Source organism: Oncorhynchus gorbuscha, linkage group LG15, assembly GCF_021184085.1.
Source record: "Oncorhynchus gorbuscha isolate QuinsamMale2020 ecotype Even-year linkage group LG15, OgorEven_v1.0, whole genome shotgun sequence".
Taxonomy (NCBI): domain Eukaryota; kingdom Metazoa; phylum Chordata; class Actinopteri; order Salmoniformes; family Salmonidae; genus Oncorhynchus; species Oncorhynchus gorbuscha.
In genome coordinates, this window is record NC_060187.1 from 66,451,434 (window position 1) to 66,469,456 (window position 18,023).

Genomic DNA, 18,023 nt, shown 5'->3' on the forward strand with positions numbered 1-18,023 from the left:
CAGAGACACCCAAACCAGCACAACGTAACCCTGCCCAACCACTTACAGGGCATCAAAACCCAGCCACGCCCCCTTCAGCGCTACCCAATCAAGCCCAACCAGAGCAACCCAATCCAGTGCACCCTAACCTATCCCAACCACCTTTAGACCATCTCTCCCTAACCCAGTCAAAGGACCAGCCAACTGAAGCCCAACCACATCCAGATCAGGGTCCTCCAACCCGGTTATCCACAGATCAGTCATCTCCACAACAGTCTTCACCAGATCAGCCAGATCCGTCATCTCCACACCAGTCATCACCGGATCAGTCATCTCCAAACCAGTCATCACCAGATCAGTCATCTCCACAACAGTCATCACCAGATCATCCAGATCTGTCATCTCCACATTTGTCATCACCAGATCCGTCATTTCCACACCAGTCATCACCAGATCAGTCATCTCCACAACAGTCATCACCAGATCATCCAGAGTCATCTCCACAACAGTCATTTCACCAGATCATCCAGATCTGTCATCTCCACAACAGTCATCACCAGATCAGTCATTTCCACAACAGTCATCACCAGATCAGCCAGATCTCCACAACAGTCATCACCAGATCAGTCATCTCCACAACAGTCATCACCAGATCATCCAGATCCGTCATCTCCACACCAGTCATCACCAGATCAGTCATCTCCAAACCAGTCATCACCAGATCAGTCATCTCCACAACAGTCATCTCCACAACAGTTATTACCTAAACATCCAGATCAGTCATCACAGTCATCTCCAGACGAGGACAAACCTAAGAAAAAGGGAGATCCAAACAAACTTTCCCTTCTGACCTGGAACATAGATGGCCTGGACCTGGACGATATCAAGGAACGTCTCTCAAGGCTACTGGACTACCTGATCAAGTGAGTCACATCAACACACAACACATTTCATCATATAGTTTTTAGGATGAGAAGTTTGTGTGTCATTCCCGTACCCCCCACTGCGTGGAGAGAACTGTGACCAATAGGAGGGAGACAGTCCTCACAGTTAATGAGATGAAGTCTGTCCTAGGTTCATCTTCGGCACAATTTTCTTATTTACTTTTGTCACAGAGTAAATTCTTTTTACCCTCCCTTTTAAAACTGCAGATATGAAACTCTGTTTTCCATCAAAAACAATGTTCTTTTTTTTTCATTAACTGCCTGGTCAAGTCACAGAACAGAATGATATGTTTACGAGTCATTAAACAACATCTTAAGCAGTGAAATAGCATTGTGTTGATTTCTCATGATCTTTCTCTCTTGAAGGTACCACCCCGACATTGTGCTACTGCAAGAGGTTATTTCACCAATTTACCAGGTTTTACAGCAGGTTCTGAAGCCGTATCATGTGTTGCCGGGTAACGCAATAACATTATAAAAATTATATTTCTTTAATAATATTTTTTTAAATAATCAATCTCTCAGTATGACATCAATGCTATTGTGGATTATATGACTGTAATTATGTACTGTGTTTATGGTTATCCTTCCTGTGTTATGTTGATATGGTTCATCCCAGGTAGTGACAGAAGCTATTTCACTGCCATACTGCTGAGGAAGTCCAGAGTTCAACTTCTGGAGAGTAGCATTGTGAATTACCCTACCACAGAGATGAGGAGAAACCTGCTTATGGCCCATGTAAGAACACTCTCTGTACCTTGCGTTATCTTTTCCTGTCATCTCTCATTCCATCAAATTTCATTAAGTACTAGAAAATGTGCACAGATATTCAAGTTACACGTGCAGATCTCAAGTTACGATTCTGCCCTTACTCAGTGTCTCTCTGCTCTCTCTGTCGTGGACCAGGTTTCTTTCCTTGGCCATCCATTGTGTGTGATGACGTCCCACATGGAGAGCATGAAGCCCCAATCCCTGGAACGCCAGAACCAGCTGAGGACGGTGTGGAAGACAATGAGGGAGCAGCCCCAGGACCACAGCGTCATCTTTGGGGGAGACACCAACCTCAGGGACTGGGAGGTGAGACAGAGAGAGGGAGTGATGTGTTTGACATGTACATCATGTGTGTATGTCTGCAACGTGTCTGTGTGTGTTTCCAGGTGAAGAACCAGGGCGGTCTACCCGAGAACATCTGTGACGTATGGGAGTCCCTGGGCCAGCCGGAAGACTGCCGGTACACCTGGGACTGTGTCACCAATGACAACAAGGACCTCCCTTTCCCCGCACGCCTACGCTTCGACCGCATCTTCCTGAGGCAGGCCGGCGAGGGGTCAAAGGTCAGCCCAGATGGCATCACCCTGGTGGGCCTGGAGAGGTTGAATGACTGTCAACGCTTTACCAGTGACCACTGGGGTCTCCTCTGCACCTTCGTCATAAAACCACTCAGTCAAGCAACACCTGAATGATACAAAGGGAACAGTTAGCTGTCCCTGTCATGTCAACCTGGAACAGCATAGAAGTCTTTGCCCATCTTCTTTATGTACATTGGGAGATTTTGAGATTTTGAACTAGGATAGAACAGGATTATGGGCACAGCAATAGTGTTTAATGACTTCAATTGCTATGTTTGGCAACTGCTGCTGTTCCAAGGCACACTTTTAATTTATCCAGCCACATATTTGTCTGTGCCAACAGGTTATGTACCTACCCTATTCAAGGGCACATTCATACTGTCTTTGGACTTGGAAGCAGAAAATATATTGGCTATAACTGTATCTGATTATTTTCTATCACTGTTTTAAACATCACAGCATCAAGCCAATTTCACAATAAACTCATTTAGTTCCAGACAGTAATTATTTGTATTTGTAATTATTACACTTCAATATGAATTTCATTTTTTAATTTGCAAGGCTGTATTGTTTTAGAGAACAGTTTATTAACTTGCTGTTACTGTAACAGATCTCTACCATTTTGCACTCACAAAGTGAATGTATTGTGTATTAAAAGCCTTATCCAACCATTCAGTAAAAATAGCACAGAAGAACCCCATACCAAACATTTTCCTACTCCAAATGAATGAAGTTAGTTCTGATTTCTCTCCACTAGAGGTAGCTCTGGCCGTATCCCAAATCCACTCACTGCGCCAGACACTGAGTGACCTCCAAAAATAAACTCCTTTATCGCATTAGGGATAAAGCCAGCCCTATGAATAACACCTGTCTAGCCCTGATATCACCACCCCCACAGAGCCACCCTCACCGTGAGAGAGAGAAAGCGTGGTGCATTCATTCATGAAACTGGTGCTTTATCAATGGTATCCATTGTGGCATTAAGATGCCAAATCAGACAGGAGAAAATACAGACAAAACAGACTTCAAACAGTTTTTGGGACTACATGACCACATGTATGCTCTTTCCTGAGCAGCTGGTCTGGTTGAGACTGACGGTATATAATATATGTTCTGTCTTGACTGTTTCTTTAATGCTTCTCTCCTCTCTTGGCCTTCTCTATTACTGATAACCTCAAGAATGAATGCTGCCTCATTGAAATGCCTTGAACATTTTGCCATCAATAATGTGCATCAATGGGTATGCAAACGTAGCAGCTGACTCATGTATTTTTTAGGGAGGGGTTGGTCGCAAGGCTAATGATTTGTTTTGACAACCATAGATCTTTTCTTTATATCGCCGATCATATATTTATTGTGTTAGCGTGTGCGTTAGGGTGACTTTCTTCACAAAGTGTGTGAGTCTGTGCTTTTGAGTAAGTGTGTGTAGGCATCTTTGTGTGCTATTATGTGCATGATTGTGTATGCGCGCATGTGTGTGTGCGCACTCACGATTGTGTGTGTATGCATGCGTGCGTTTATATACAGTCATTGGTGTGTGTACGTGTGTGTGTGTGTGTGTGTGTGTGCGGGCTTGCGCACGATTGTATCGGTTTGCTGTGGCTTTCTGTTCCTGCTCAGGTTGTTTCCTGTGTTATCTCACCTAGGACCAGTGCACCCTCTTGTCTGTTTTAGATGGATGGCAGTATCTTCTGTGGGGGAGAAATGGGTGAACAGGGCCCCAGTGTTTTTCTTTGGAAAATTGATTGGGAGCTCATTTTTGCAGCAGTTTAATCCGAGCCGAATGCAAATATGTCGGCACAGTCTGCCGGAAATGAGGAGAGATGGCAACCTGTCAACGTGAGGAATTATTTGTTACTGGCGTGGCTTCAGCGAGCGGGCTAGGTTACATGTATATAAATGCACCAGCGCCTTCTCCGTTAACATCCTCAGTAAAGAGCCTGTCAGTCAATCAGCCAGGTGCATTCTGGGACAGTAGCCAAAAATAGGTTTATTTGTTATGTTCTGGGGAGGTACAGAGAATGACCTGGAAAAGGTGCAAATCCTCTGTGTGTTGTTAGACATCACACTCATTCTCTCATGTGATGATACTGTCTCTAGGAATGAAGACTAAAGCTGGTTGAAACGATCATGTCTATTTGTTTTATTTTCAAGGTTGTAACCTGACCAAAGAGACATACAGGCCTGTAGTATAACATTCAATTATCAATTTTGACAGTGTCATTATTCATGCAATTATCACGCTTATCCACAAAAATATCTATGTCCACTTTCTATCTACTTACAATTAAACATAGTGTGGAATATGATTGACATATGAATTATCATGCAATCCTCTTGCTGAATATTAAAATACGGGGTCAAACAACAAAGCAAAGACATGGTCAATTTGCTTTTCTACTGTATCAGAGACTAGGGCCTTACAATGGTTAATATTGGTCATATGTTATCATGTATTGATATTCGCTGTGACTTTAACATCATTCTCAAGGTCAGTCTCATGAGGCACTGTACTGTTCCTTCCAGGATTCAGCAGTGTGCGGAGGCTTTCTCCTATACACTACAACTCCCTCCCCCCTTCATGTCGTGCTGTGGACAAATGTTGTTCTAATTCCTGTCCAAGGCAGCAGTCTTAAGACAGGCCTCTAATGAAGAAACAAATGCCTGTAATATGTCTCTGTCACCACCTCTTTGTCCTTTCATTGTAGTCCACATCCTCTTCCTCCTCTCCTCTCTCCCTTTTTCTCTTTCCTCCTCCCTCGCTCCAACTGATTTTCACAATCAATCGCTCCCAATCTCCGCTGTGCAGTAACTGAAAACCATAACCTCCCCTCTGTCCCCTTTCACCGATCCTGTCAAAGTGTTTCTTGTTTTTAAAGTGCCTGTCTCAGCAGCTTGGTGCCCCATTGGTTAACCTCTCTGACCCAGCCTACTGATTTTGCCGGGGGTAGCTGATTCACAGGACGGGTACACAGGAAGGGGTTACATAAGCACTTCCTCTCCTACCACTGGCAGCCTCTCATTCAGTGTGTGTGTGTAGAGCACATTTCTGTACCCTTAAAGCTAACAAAGGTCAATAAATATGTCTGATGTGTTTTTGGACTCGAGAAACCGATACAGTTGTGATGAATTCTGAGTTTTATTTGTAAACATAGACATGAGAAGAGGTGACATACCTTTCTCTGTTCTTACTGTACAATTGAGTCAAACCATCCAGTCTAGGCTGTAACCAGAAGGTAATGGCCCTAGGGCACACTGTAAGAAAGTGTGACCTTCTGACCCGCTTTGATGCATGGTCAATCATACTAATATGACTGTCATTTTGTTCTCGGGGGGGGGGGGGGTGCTGTGTAAAAGTATCTGATCGATAGTAATCACATTTAAGTTTCAAAAGAGGTGATAGAAGACCCTAAGAGGTTATTAAGGGTATTTTCAACCCCCCTATTGGAGCTCAGTCCGTGTCAGAGAGCATATGTGTGAAATGAACTGGGGTCATAAAGGGGTCGTATTAGCTTGCACCACTGGCTAGCTGCAGGAGGAACAGTGGCCTTGCAGTGGCAGTGGCAAAACACTGGCGGAATGGGGGAGGAAATGTTTTGGAACTGTAGATGTGTGTGTGGTCAGAGCTAGAAGGATCAACAAAGGGTCAATTGTTTTCCAGCAGCAGAAATGCTGAAACAACTTCACACACACATCTCATTTCAGAGGCCCCCCAGGCTTTTTGTTGGGGTAGCTGGCGCCGGAGATTGCTCGCCTACACTTCCTTGTCATGCCTACCTTGACATGTTAAGACATACCCAGTAGATCATTTCACATTTCCTCACCATCAGCTGTTGAAGACAGGTCTAATCTTCCAGCCGACATATTTTGGCCTGATAAGCAGGACCTGTCAATAAGGATAATCATTTAGAGGTGCCAAGATAAAAAACTTTGAAGAGAGGAGGTTAGGGCGGACTGAAAGATCAGAAAGTAGATAGCATTGAAACACACCCACAGACACCCTAAACTTAGGTAAGGATTTTATATGAAATGTGGGATTTGATTGAATCCTTCCGCCAAAGGTACCTGTAGTTGGTATTTCATCTCTCTCTGTGTCAAAGGTGTAGCGGAGGTCAACTAGTCGTAGCGGAGGTCAACTAGTCGTAGACGGATAAGCAACTTTGGATTTCCTCAGTACAGGGCAGTACAGGGCAGTACAGGGCAGTGTTATTACTTTAGTTCTAGCTCTCAGCTAGCTAAAACCTATCTGGTGGCTCTAAGGCAGCACATTTTGATTTGGTTTCATTTATTTGACCATTTGAAAACACAACTGAGCTGTGTAAGTGGATACACAACGTTTAAGATCATCACATACAAGTTTGCAACTTATTTCCATTGTGGTCCTGGCACCAGCAGCCAAATATACCAAATATACCTTATTTTTAGGTAAATCACCATAAATGAGAACGATTTGTCATATAATGCCACTAAACCATCTGCCTATTACCAAGCCTGATGTCATTACCAAGGCTGTCATCATTAAATAAAGCATTCAACTATCTTGAATAAATAGTGGTATTTGTTTGACATGGTGGACTCATTTTGAAATGAATGGATTGAACTCCATAAGAAAGTTAGACTAAATGCTCACTACACATTGGTTTGAACAGTGAGGACAGAGGTCAGGTGAGAAGTGGTTTAGTCAATTTCGAGATAAGAGTGATTACATGGCCATGATCGCAAAGACAGTCACCTTTTTCTTGTACAGGTTATTCCAGTATGTGGCCTGAGTTGGTAAACAGTCTGACCCTCTGGGGACATTTAAGGATACCTCTCTGGACATCATGTTGCGTTTTGATTTGATTTGAGCTAATCCAGACGGCCCAGGTACAAGATCATTAGATTAGGGTGGACAGTATAATGGGTAGTATTATGCAATCCAGCTTTAAATGAGATCGCCCTAGTTTAGCGACACATTATGTAAACGTATTTGGGGTTTCGATGATAATGAGTTCCTGATGGTTTGTCAGGCGATGTTCACCTTCCATAAACCCCGAGAACAGGGACAACAGGCACATCCCTTAGCTGAAGTACACTGTATTCAACCTCCTGCTGTATTAAACAGTATTTGATTGGATTTATTTGATTCTTTATCCAGGAAGTCCCTTTAAACTGAAAAGTATATAAGAATATATCCTTTAGTGAGACCTTGCTTACTGTGCAACCAATACAGAGTTATACATATGAGCTGTCATAGCACCTTCTATGTCCCACCAAAATGTGTATGAAATGTTTTCCTAATCCGAACATTTAGCTCACAGTGTGTCGTGTCTTTACTATCCTTATGACAAGGGTAAACTGTGTTCTTTCAATGGACTGTCATTATCATTAATTGAATTGTGTTATTATCCCATGTTGCATAATATAGTACTGTATAGTCACGAAGACATGGCCATTGACTTGTTTTTTCGTCAGTACAGACACGGACAGAGAGTACACACACATACACACACGCACACACGCACTTTCACACACACACATGCGCTTAGGGAGCGGTGCATTGAGATGGGCGGCAAAGTTGATTTCAGCACCATGGACAGTGTTAGCTGAACTGCCTGAGTGAGAATGAGAAGAGAGAGTCTAGAAGAGGGGAGATAAGAGGAAAGAACAAGATGAGAGAGCAAGAAGGAGAACAGAGGAAAGAAAAAGGAGGAAGATATAGGTGATAAAGGAGTGAAGAGCTGAGGGTAGAGAAGAGCAGGATAACAGGAGAGAAACCAAGGATTTATATTTATATGGCTCTGTCCTTGGAGGGACATCTGTGTTAATTCCTGAACTAATGATAACAGAGGCAACAGCTGTCGTATTGCTCTGCCCTGAACATTTGATTAATGAGATTTTACAATTCGCCAAATGCACGGTATAACTAGCCGATTAAACTCAACTCCACAGTTTAAGATGGAGTTGAGTGGCGACTAGTGTGAGCGGACTGGAGCTCCTACGTCACATAACATTTTATAAAAAATGAATGATGTTTGTAATTGCGGGCTATTCTTTGTGTGCTGACATCAATCGTTTTTAATTTCATGTGAATCTGAATCTGGTAACAGGCTTGTGATTGAATAGATTTCTGATTGAGTTTGCCAGTTGGGTAATTTATCACGTCAGATAGGGCCAAGCACAAATCTAAAACCTGATGGATCAGTTGAGACTCCAGCGTCTCTTTCCTCTGATGCCTGATCATCGGTAATTACAGCTTTGCTGCATCTTTCATCCTGTCATTCCTCATGACTACACAGGCAAATAAATACATGTCAATCAGATGTTGGAGATGGGAGATGTTGTTGGCTGTTTGAGGGTAATTATTGAGGAAATGTATTGGAGCTTTTACTATTTGTGTCACACTGCAGCAATGCCGTTTGGAAACCCTGGTTTGTGGCCCTATTTGTGTTGTTCTGCTATAGATTCCGACAGTGAGCAGAACCATATGAGACTCGTGTGAGACCCGTTTCTCTCCCTCTAATCCCTGCTGTGTTGGTTGGTTCTGCCTCAGGCTTGTGTCAGGGGTTGGGACACAGTTGCTGAACACCACCACTATGGGATCTACCCCCTGCCCAATGCGCGCCTGGCATTTCCAGCTGCTGACGCCGTGACTCGTGATGTTCACCAGATGCATGCGCCATGGTGACTGTCTGGCTGGTTGACACTGGTGTCACCACCAACTCACTGTCTAGATTGATGTTGAGTTGAGCGAAGCATTTGAAAAGGCATGCACAGCATACTGTCCTCGAAATGAAATGCAAACAGGGAAAATGTTCCCATGTGTCTCTTCTTTGAGATGAGATTCTGCAATCATCAGTCATACTAACATCCCTCAGTTCTTATCCATCAAATGATCTAGTCAACTACACAAACACAACAGTTTGAGAAATTTGCACATATTCTCCTGCTATAACCGCATCGCATCCTCCTGTGAATATCCACATGCATCCATTCCTCCAGTGGGTTGACTGGCAAGGCTAAACGCTCATTTCCTGGCCAGGAATTGTTTTTGTGATTTGTCACCCCGCCTTGCTTCTTCCCCTCCCTTCCCCTCTTTCCCAGTGTACCTGTATTATATTTGGCCAGGAGGCAGGATTGCTCCTGGAAAGCAGCTGGCTAAAAGATGCATCTAGTTATTATCATCATCATTATCACAGTCTTTAGTCTTCTCCCTTATTGAGGCACTGTGAAATGACATCCAGGCTCTGTGAGACTGTTATTAAAGCCACGGTGAGACACAGCACTGATTTGATTGGTTCTTGGAGGGACCTCCTATTGTTTACCGTTTCTGCAAAGCAAATTGCAGTTTGATTTCACATGCGCTGCAAAAATAAGATGATTATTGAACGTGACCCTAAAACAGATAAATCCCCCCCTTAACATATTCTTTGAATGGGTTTTTCCTATTGGCAAACTCCTATTGCTGCCTATGCGAAATACATTATTTTCTAAATGAACAAGAAATGTTCATTTATCTCTTTTATCTCTTTCTCCCATTTGCTCCTTAGCTGAAAGGTTCTGCTACTCTTTAGCCCATTAATGGTTCTCACTGTTTTCATCTGGTTCTCGCTGGTTCTCCTCTGGCTTTCCCCTCCCAGTGTTCAGGATGAATGTTCAGTAGTGGTGGGCATTGCCTCTGTATCAGAGCTGCTGATCAGATGGAGAATGGCTGTGCAGAATAAGGGAACAATGCAAACAGCCCTCTCCTGGATGAAACAATCTCCCCCCAGGACAAGAAAGCAATTCCAGCCAGCCTTGTAGTTAAGATTTAAACAGCACTGCTAAACAGCATATACCGTATGTATGTGTGTGCGTGCGTGTGCATTTGTGTGTGTGTGTGTGTACATGGGTTGGTACACGTTCTGAATGTATTTGGATGTACGTTAGTGTTGTTTTTTGTGTTAGTATATGTATGGTTGTGGAATCATGGAGATTCACTTTAGAATGCTGTTTTTATCAGATAAAATGTGTGTGTTTGTGTGCCTGCCTGCCTGCCTCCCTGCCTGCCTGCCTGCCTGTGTGCATGTGATGTGTGTGAATATTCCCCACTCCAGATGGTGATTATAGCCCAATCTCTCCATTGATTCACCTATCACTTTGTCCCCATCAACAGCTGTCATAGACCCTCTACTGAACAGTTCCTATCGATAATGGACACTTGGGACTATATAGACCTGTCAATGGTCAAGGACTCACCTGTCCATAGCTCTCTCAGCCTTCTGACAGGCAGAGTTGGATCAATACACAGCGACACCCGGTGAGGTAGGGGGAAGGGGATAGTGTGACACGAGGTGAGTGACACCACATGGAGTGTGTACGGCCCAGTACATCACTGGGGCCGAGCTCCCTGCCATCCAAGACCTCTATAATAGGTGGTGTCAGAGGAAGGCCCTAAAAATGGTCAAAGACTCCAGCCACCCAAGTCACAGTAAACGGCTACCTGGACTTTCTGCTTTTCAGCCCCTACCTACATGTACATATAACCTCAATCACCTAACCAAACCTACATGTACATATTACCTCAATCACCTAACCAAACCTACATGTACATATTACCTCAATCACCTAACCAAACCTACATGTACATATTACCTCAATCACCTAACCAAACCTACATGTACATATTACCTCAATCACCTAACCAAACCTACATGTACATATTACCTCAATCAATCACCTAACCAAACCTACATGTACATATTACCTCAATCAATCAATCACCTAACCAAACCTATATGTACATATTACCTCAATCAATCACCTAACCAAACCTACATGTACATATTACCTCAATCACCTAACCAAACCTACATGTACATATTACCTCAATCAATCACCTAACCAAACCTACATGTACATATTACCTCAATCACCTAACCAAACCTACATGTACATATTACCTCAATCAATCAATCACCTAACCAAACCTACATGTACATATTACCTCAAACAATCAATCACCTAACCAAACCTACATGTACATATAACCTCAATCACCGAACCAAACCTACATGTACATATAACCTCAATCACCGAACCAAACCTACATGTACATATAACCTCAATCACCGAACCAAACCTACATGTACATATAACCTCAATCACCGAACCAAACCTACATGTACATATAACCTCAATCACCTAACCAAACCTACATGTACATATTACCTCAATCACCGAACCAAACCTACATGTACATATAACCTCAATCACCTAACCAAACCTACATGTACATATTACCTCAATCACCTAACCAAACCTACATGTACATATTACCTCAATCACCTAACCAAACCTACATGTACATATTACCTCAATCACCTAACCAAACCTACATGTACATATTACCTCAATCACCTAACCAAACCTACATGTACATATTACCTCAATCAATCACCTAACCAACCTACATGTACATATTACCTCAATCACCCCGACTACCTCGTACCCCAATACATTGACTCGGTGCCAGTACTCTTTGTATATAACCTGTATATAGCCTTGTTATTGTTATTTTATTGTGTTATTTTATTGTGTTACTATTTTATTTTGAACTATTTGTTAGTTTTCTTACTTTTTAACTGTGTTGCTGGGGAAAGGCTCGTTAGTAAAAGCATTTCACGGTAAAGTCTATATTTGCTGTATTCGGCACATGTGACAAACAATTTGATTTGATGGAGCATTGCTGACATGCTCCAGTCCAAGGTATTGGAGTACACATTGTACATACACAGACAGATGCACATACACACAGGCAGAACGCAAACACATACGCATAATGCAGACTTGCGCACGTACGCACGCACACAAAGCCAGGCGCAAACACACACACACAAACAGGTAAACTCACTCACACATACACCAATTTAATTTCTCTCTACCCTTCCCCCGACACACCCACAACCTCTGTTTTCTACTTCCCAGTGCTAGTATCGACACAGCCTTGTGTCCTGCCCTTTGGCACTGATTCCTCACAGTAATTCAGTTTCTAAATAAAGACATTGACTCTGTCAGAGAGAGAGAGAGAGAGAGAGAGAGAGAGAGAGAGAGAGAGAGAGAGAGAGAGAGAGAGAGAGAGAGAGAGAGAGAGAGAGAGAGAGAGAGAGAGAGAGAGAGAGAGAGAGAGAGAGAGAACAATGGATTTCTCCTTGAGTTTGGCCTCAGTGACATGTGGCCTGAGGGAGACGGCTTGCTGAACGCAGTGCTGAAATGGATACCGAAAAAAAGCAACAATGACTTTATCGCAGGGTTTGAGTTAAACCCAAGAGCTATGTTTTAATCACTGACTGTTAATGGAACAGCAACAATGATGGATCCATTCACATTTACATTAAAACAGCTGACTTAGGACATCTGAAGTTTTATATTTATACCAAAAGGCTGGATGACAAATAAAGGGTGCCCTCCTGCATAATGTTACCATACACAAATCCAAGGACTCGAGTTGGCAGTTCAAATGACATGCGAGGGTAGCGATACAGAGAGGTCAAATATAACATTGCATTCAAGACATGTGAAACTGGACGCGACCAATAAACTTTGATTTGACATCAATTGATTATGAATGTTGAAGGATTTCTTATTTTTTTAAGGGATGCTGGTTTTCAGGTATACAAGTGGGTGCCTAATTTTCCTCTCTCATGTGTAAATGCAAGCAATTTCTTTACTCTCACTGATGAGCATTCAATCCTAGGCTCTATTCAGTGTTCTGTCTCCCTGATGCAGTAAATCCTATACTGCAGCATTTATATAGTAGTACTGTAGGCCTATCCTATCCGAGTCATTTTAATGTGGAGAATTGGGTAATATTTGGTAGATACTATGAACAATGAGATCCCAACCTATTTTCACCCACTCAAAAAGACAGCCAAAAATGTGTTTAATTCCCAGTGTGTTATAACTATGCTTTCAAAAATTTAAAAGCACACCAAAGCTAAATTGGAATATAATGTCAGATATTTTGTTTACATATACAAAAACTTAATATGTTATCGCTGTGCTTCATCTAATAGCACAACCAAATGACCTGGATTTCAGTTAGTTGAGATTACATTAAAGTACATGGAGCAAGTGGAAAAGGCCATTTTATGTGTAGATTATTATATCAATGGTGAAGATTTCCACAGATCTGCGACCCTGAACATGCATACATTCAATGATCACATAAGAAGAAATTTATTGCTACAGTAACCTCAAAATGTGGCCATGGATGTGTTACTCCTCTTTTAAGGTTGAATAAATACTGTTACATTTGTTTGTAAGATAGCCTTAACATCAGGCTCTTTACTGTCTTACAAAAGTCATATTGAATTGTGTTTGGTTGACATCACAATAAAATAACAACAATTAAAGGAGATGTATCTACTTCTTGGATAATTCCATCTGAGCCACTGGCTTAATCCTATTCTTCAACTTGTATTTTTGGTTGAGATGGAGACGTGAATCTAACATATACTTTTTTTTTACTTGTCCACAAGTTAAAGATCCACTCCGGGATCTTGAGCAAAACATTTCTTTTTTTACATATGACACAAATTGGATTCGTAGCATATCATGAATAGCAAAAATCGTATGATATCACACACATATGAGAGAAAATGGATGACATAGGACACAATTGATTGACGTAGTACACAAAAAACAGGGAATTTTTGGCTCGTGAGCACCACTTTCAAAACTACTGGCTGAAATTATACAAACGTTCGAGAGTGGATCTTTAATAGGCTATTAGCCATGTTGTAAAAGCCATATTGAATTGTGTTTTGTTATCAACGCAACCAAATATAAACTTCTGAAGGAGATTATAGTAGTATCACATTTTCACTTCATTTCATTACAGTACAACGGTTTGATTTGTTTGATCGTAGCTAGCTACATAGCCGTCTTTGTATCAAAGATAATTGTGTAGTCTAGATCAAATCAAATCAAATCAAATGTATTTATATAGCCCTTCGTACGTCAGCTGATATCTCAAAGTGCTGTACAGAAACCCAGCCTAAAACCCCAAACAGCAAACAATGCAGGTGTAAAAGCACGGTGGCTAGGAAAAACTCCCTAGAAAGGCCAAAACCTAGGAAGAAACCTAGAGAGGAACCGGGCTATGTGGGGTGGCCAGTCCTCTTCTGGCTGTGCCGGGTAGAGATTATAACAGAACATGACCAAGATGTTCAAATGTTCATAAATGACCAGCATGGTCAAATAATAATAAGGCAGAACAGTTGAAACTGGAGCAGCAGCACAGTCAGGTGGACTGGGGACAGCAAGGAGCCATCATGTCAGGTAGTCCTGGGGCACGGTCCTAGGGCTCAGGTCCTCCGAGAGAGAGAAAGAAAGAGAGAATTAGAGAGAGCATATGTGGGGTGGCCAGTCCTCTTCCGGCTGTGCCGGTGGAGATTATAACAGAACGTGGCCAAGATGTTCAAATGTTCATAAATGACCAGCATGGTTGAATAATAGTAAGGCAGAACAGTTGAAACTGGAGCAGGAGCATGGCCAGGTGGACTGGGGACAGCAAGGAGTCCTCATGTCAGGTAGTCCTGGGACATGGTCCTAGGGCCCAGGCCAGTTGAAACTGGAGCAGCAGCATGGCCAGGTGGACTGGGGTCAGCAAGGAGTCATCATGTCAGGTAGTCCTGGGGCATGGTTCTAGGGCTCAGGTCCTCCGAGAGAGAGAAAGAAAGAGAGAAGGAGAGAATTAGAGAACGCACACTTAGATTTACACAGGACACCGAATAGGACAGGAGAAGTACTCCAGATAAACAAACTGACCCTAGCCCCCCGACACATAAACTACTGCAGCATAAATACTGGAGGCTGAGACAGGAGGGGTCAGGAGACACTGTGGCCCCATCCGAGGACACCCCCGGACAGGGCCAAACAGGAAGGATATAACCCCACCCACTCTGCCAAAGCACAGCCCCCACACCACTAGAGCGACTTTCTAGGTTAGCTAGCCAGCTATTGTCGTTTTTTTAACGCAACGTAACGTAAACAACACTGCTAGCTAGCCAGCTAGCCCCCGAATAGCAGCACTGTAGAAACTATTACACTCAACGGAACGACCTGATTAGTGTAGTATCAACAACGCAGCCACTGCCAGCTAGCCTACAAAGTCAACAACGCAGCCACTGCCAGCTAGCCTACTTCAGCAGTACTGTATCATTTTAATCATTTTAGTCAATAAGATTCTTGCTAAGTAAGCTTAACTTTCTGAACATTCGAGACGTGTAGTCCACTTGTCATTCCAATCTCCTTTGCATTAGCGTAGCCTCTTTTGTAGCCTGTCAACTATGTGTCTGTCTATCCCTGTTCTCTGCTCTCTGCACAGACCATACAAACGCTCCACACCGCGTGGCCGCTGCCACCCTAATCTGGTGGTCCCAGCGCGCACGACCCACGTGGAGTTCCAGGTCTCCGGTAGCCTCTGGAACTGCCGATCTGCAGCCAACAAGGCAGAGTTCATCTCAGCCTATGCCTCCCTCCAATCCCTCGACTTCTTGGCACTGACAGAAACATGGATCACCACAGATAACACTGCTACTCCTACTGCTCTCTCTTCGTCCGCCCCTCGCACACCCCGAGAGCTTCTGGTCAGCGGGGTGGTGGCATAGGGATCCTTATCTCTCCCATGTGGTCATTCTCTCTTTCTCCCCTTACCCATCTGTCTATCGCCTCCTTTGAATTTCATGCTGTCACAGTTACCAGCCCTTTCAAGCTTAACATCCTTATCATTTATCGACCCTCCAGGTTCCCTCGGAGAGTTCATCAATGAGCTTGATGCCTTGATAAGCTCCTTTCCTGAGGACGGCTCACCTCTCACAGTTCTGGGCGACTTTAACCTCCCCACGTCTACCTTTGACTCATTCCTCTCTGCCTCCTTCTTTCCACTCCTCTCCTCTTTTGACCTCACCCTCTCACCTTCCCCCCCTATTCACAAGGCAGGCAATACGCTCAACCTCATCTTTACTAGATGCTGTTCTTCCACTAACCTCATTGCAACTCCCCTCCAAGTCTCCGACTACTACCTTGTATCCTTTTCCCTCTCGCTCTCATCCAACACTTCCCACACTGCCCCTACTCGGATGGTATCGCGCCGTACCAACCTTCGCTCTCTCTCCCCCGCTACTCTCTCCTCTTCCATCCTATCATCTCTTCCCTCTGCTCAAACCTTCTCCAACCTATCTCCTAATTCTGCTTCCTCAACCCTCCTCTCCTCCCTTTCTGCATCCTTTGACTCTCTATGCCCCCTATCCTCCAGGCCGGCTCGGTCCTCCCCTCCCGCTCCGTGACTCGACGACTCATTGCGAGCTCACAGAACAGGGCTCCGGGCAGCCGAGCGGAAATGGAGGAAAACTCGCCTCCCTGCGGACCTGGCATCCTTTCGCTCCCTCCTCTCTACATTTTCCTCTTCTGTCTCTGCTGCTAAAGCCACTTTCTACCACTCTAAATTCCAAGCTTCTGCCTCTAACCCTAGGAAGCTCTTTGCCACCTTCTCCTCCCTCCTGAATCCTCCGCCCCCTCCCCCCCTCCTCCCTCTCTGCAGATGACTTCGTCAACCATTTTGAAAAGAAGGTCGACGACATCCGATCCTCGTTTGCTAAGTCAAACGACACCGCTGGTTCTGCTCACACTGCCCTACCCTGTGCTCTGACCTCTTTCTCCCCTCTCTCTCCAGATGAAATCTCGCGTCTTGTGAAGGCCGGCCGCCCAACAACCTGCCAGCTTGACCCTATCCCCTCCTCTCTTCTCCAGACCATTTCCGGAGACCTTCTCCCTTACCTCACCTCGCTCATCAACTCATCCCTGACCGCTGGCTACGTCCCTTCCGTCTTCAAGAGAGCAAGAGTTGCACCCCTTCTGAAAAAACCTACACTCGATCCCTCCGATGTCAACAACTACAGACCAGTATCCCTTCTTTCTTTTCTCTCCAAAACTCTTGAAAGTGCCGTCCTTGGCCAGCTCTCCCGCTATCTCTCTCAGAATGACCTTCTTGATCCAAATCAGTCAGGTTTCAAGACTAGTCATTCAACTGAGACTGCTCTTCTCTGTATCACGGAGGCGCTCCGCACCGCTAAAGCTAACTCTCTCTCCTCTGCTCTCATCCTTCTAGACCTATTGGCTGCCTTCGATACTGTGAACCATCAGATCCTCCTCTCCACCCTCTCCGAGTTGGGCATCTCCGGCGCGGCCCACGCTTGGATTGCGTCCTACCTGACAGGTCGCTCCTACCAGGTGGCGTGGCGAGAATCTGTCTCCTCACCACGCGCTCTCACCACTGGTGTCCCCCAGGGCTCTGTTCTAGGCCCTCTCCTATTCTCGCTATACACCAAGTCACTTGGCTCTGTCATAACCTCACATGGTCTCTCCTATCATTGCTATGCAGACGACACACAATTAATCTTCTCCTTTCCCCCTTCTGATGACCAGGTGGCGAATCGCATCTCTGCATGTCTGGCAGACATATCAGTGTGGATGACGGATCACCACCTCAAGCTGAACCTCGGCAAGACGGAGCTGCTCTTCCTCCCGGGGAAGGACTGCCCGTTCCATGATCTCGCCATCACGGTTGACAACTCCATTGTGTCCTCCTCCCAGAGCGCTAAGAACCTTGGCGTGATCCTGGACAACACCCTGTCGTTCTCAACTAACATCAAGGCGGTGGCCCGTTCCTGTAGGTTCATGCTCTACAACATCCGCAGAGTACGACCCTGCCTCACACAGGAAGCGGCGC

General features: G+C 44.3%; 1 protein-coding gene across 1 annotated transcript; it reads left to right on the plus strand.

Moving 5' to 3' along the window:
• Positions 1-555: 555 nt before the first annotated feature.
• LOC123997307 (tyrosyl-DNA phosphodiesterase 2) lies at positions 556-2,776 on the plus strand (the record flags this gene model as incomplete). Its single annotated transcript, XM_046301451.1, has 5 exons — positions 556-902; positions 1,290-1,381; positions 1,543-1,661; positions 1,830-2,000; positions 2,081-2,776. Coding segments are annotated over 5 exons (1,035 nt in total), but the record flags the coding sequence as incomplete, so codon positions are not given.
• Between the last annotated feature and the right edge of the window lie 15,247 nt (positions 2,777-18,023).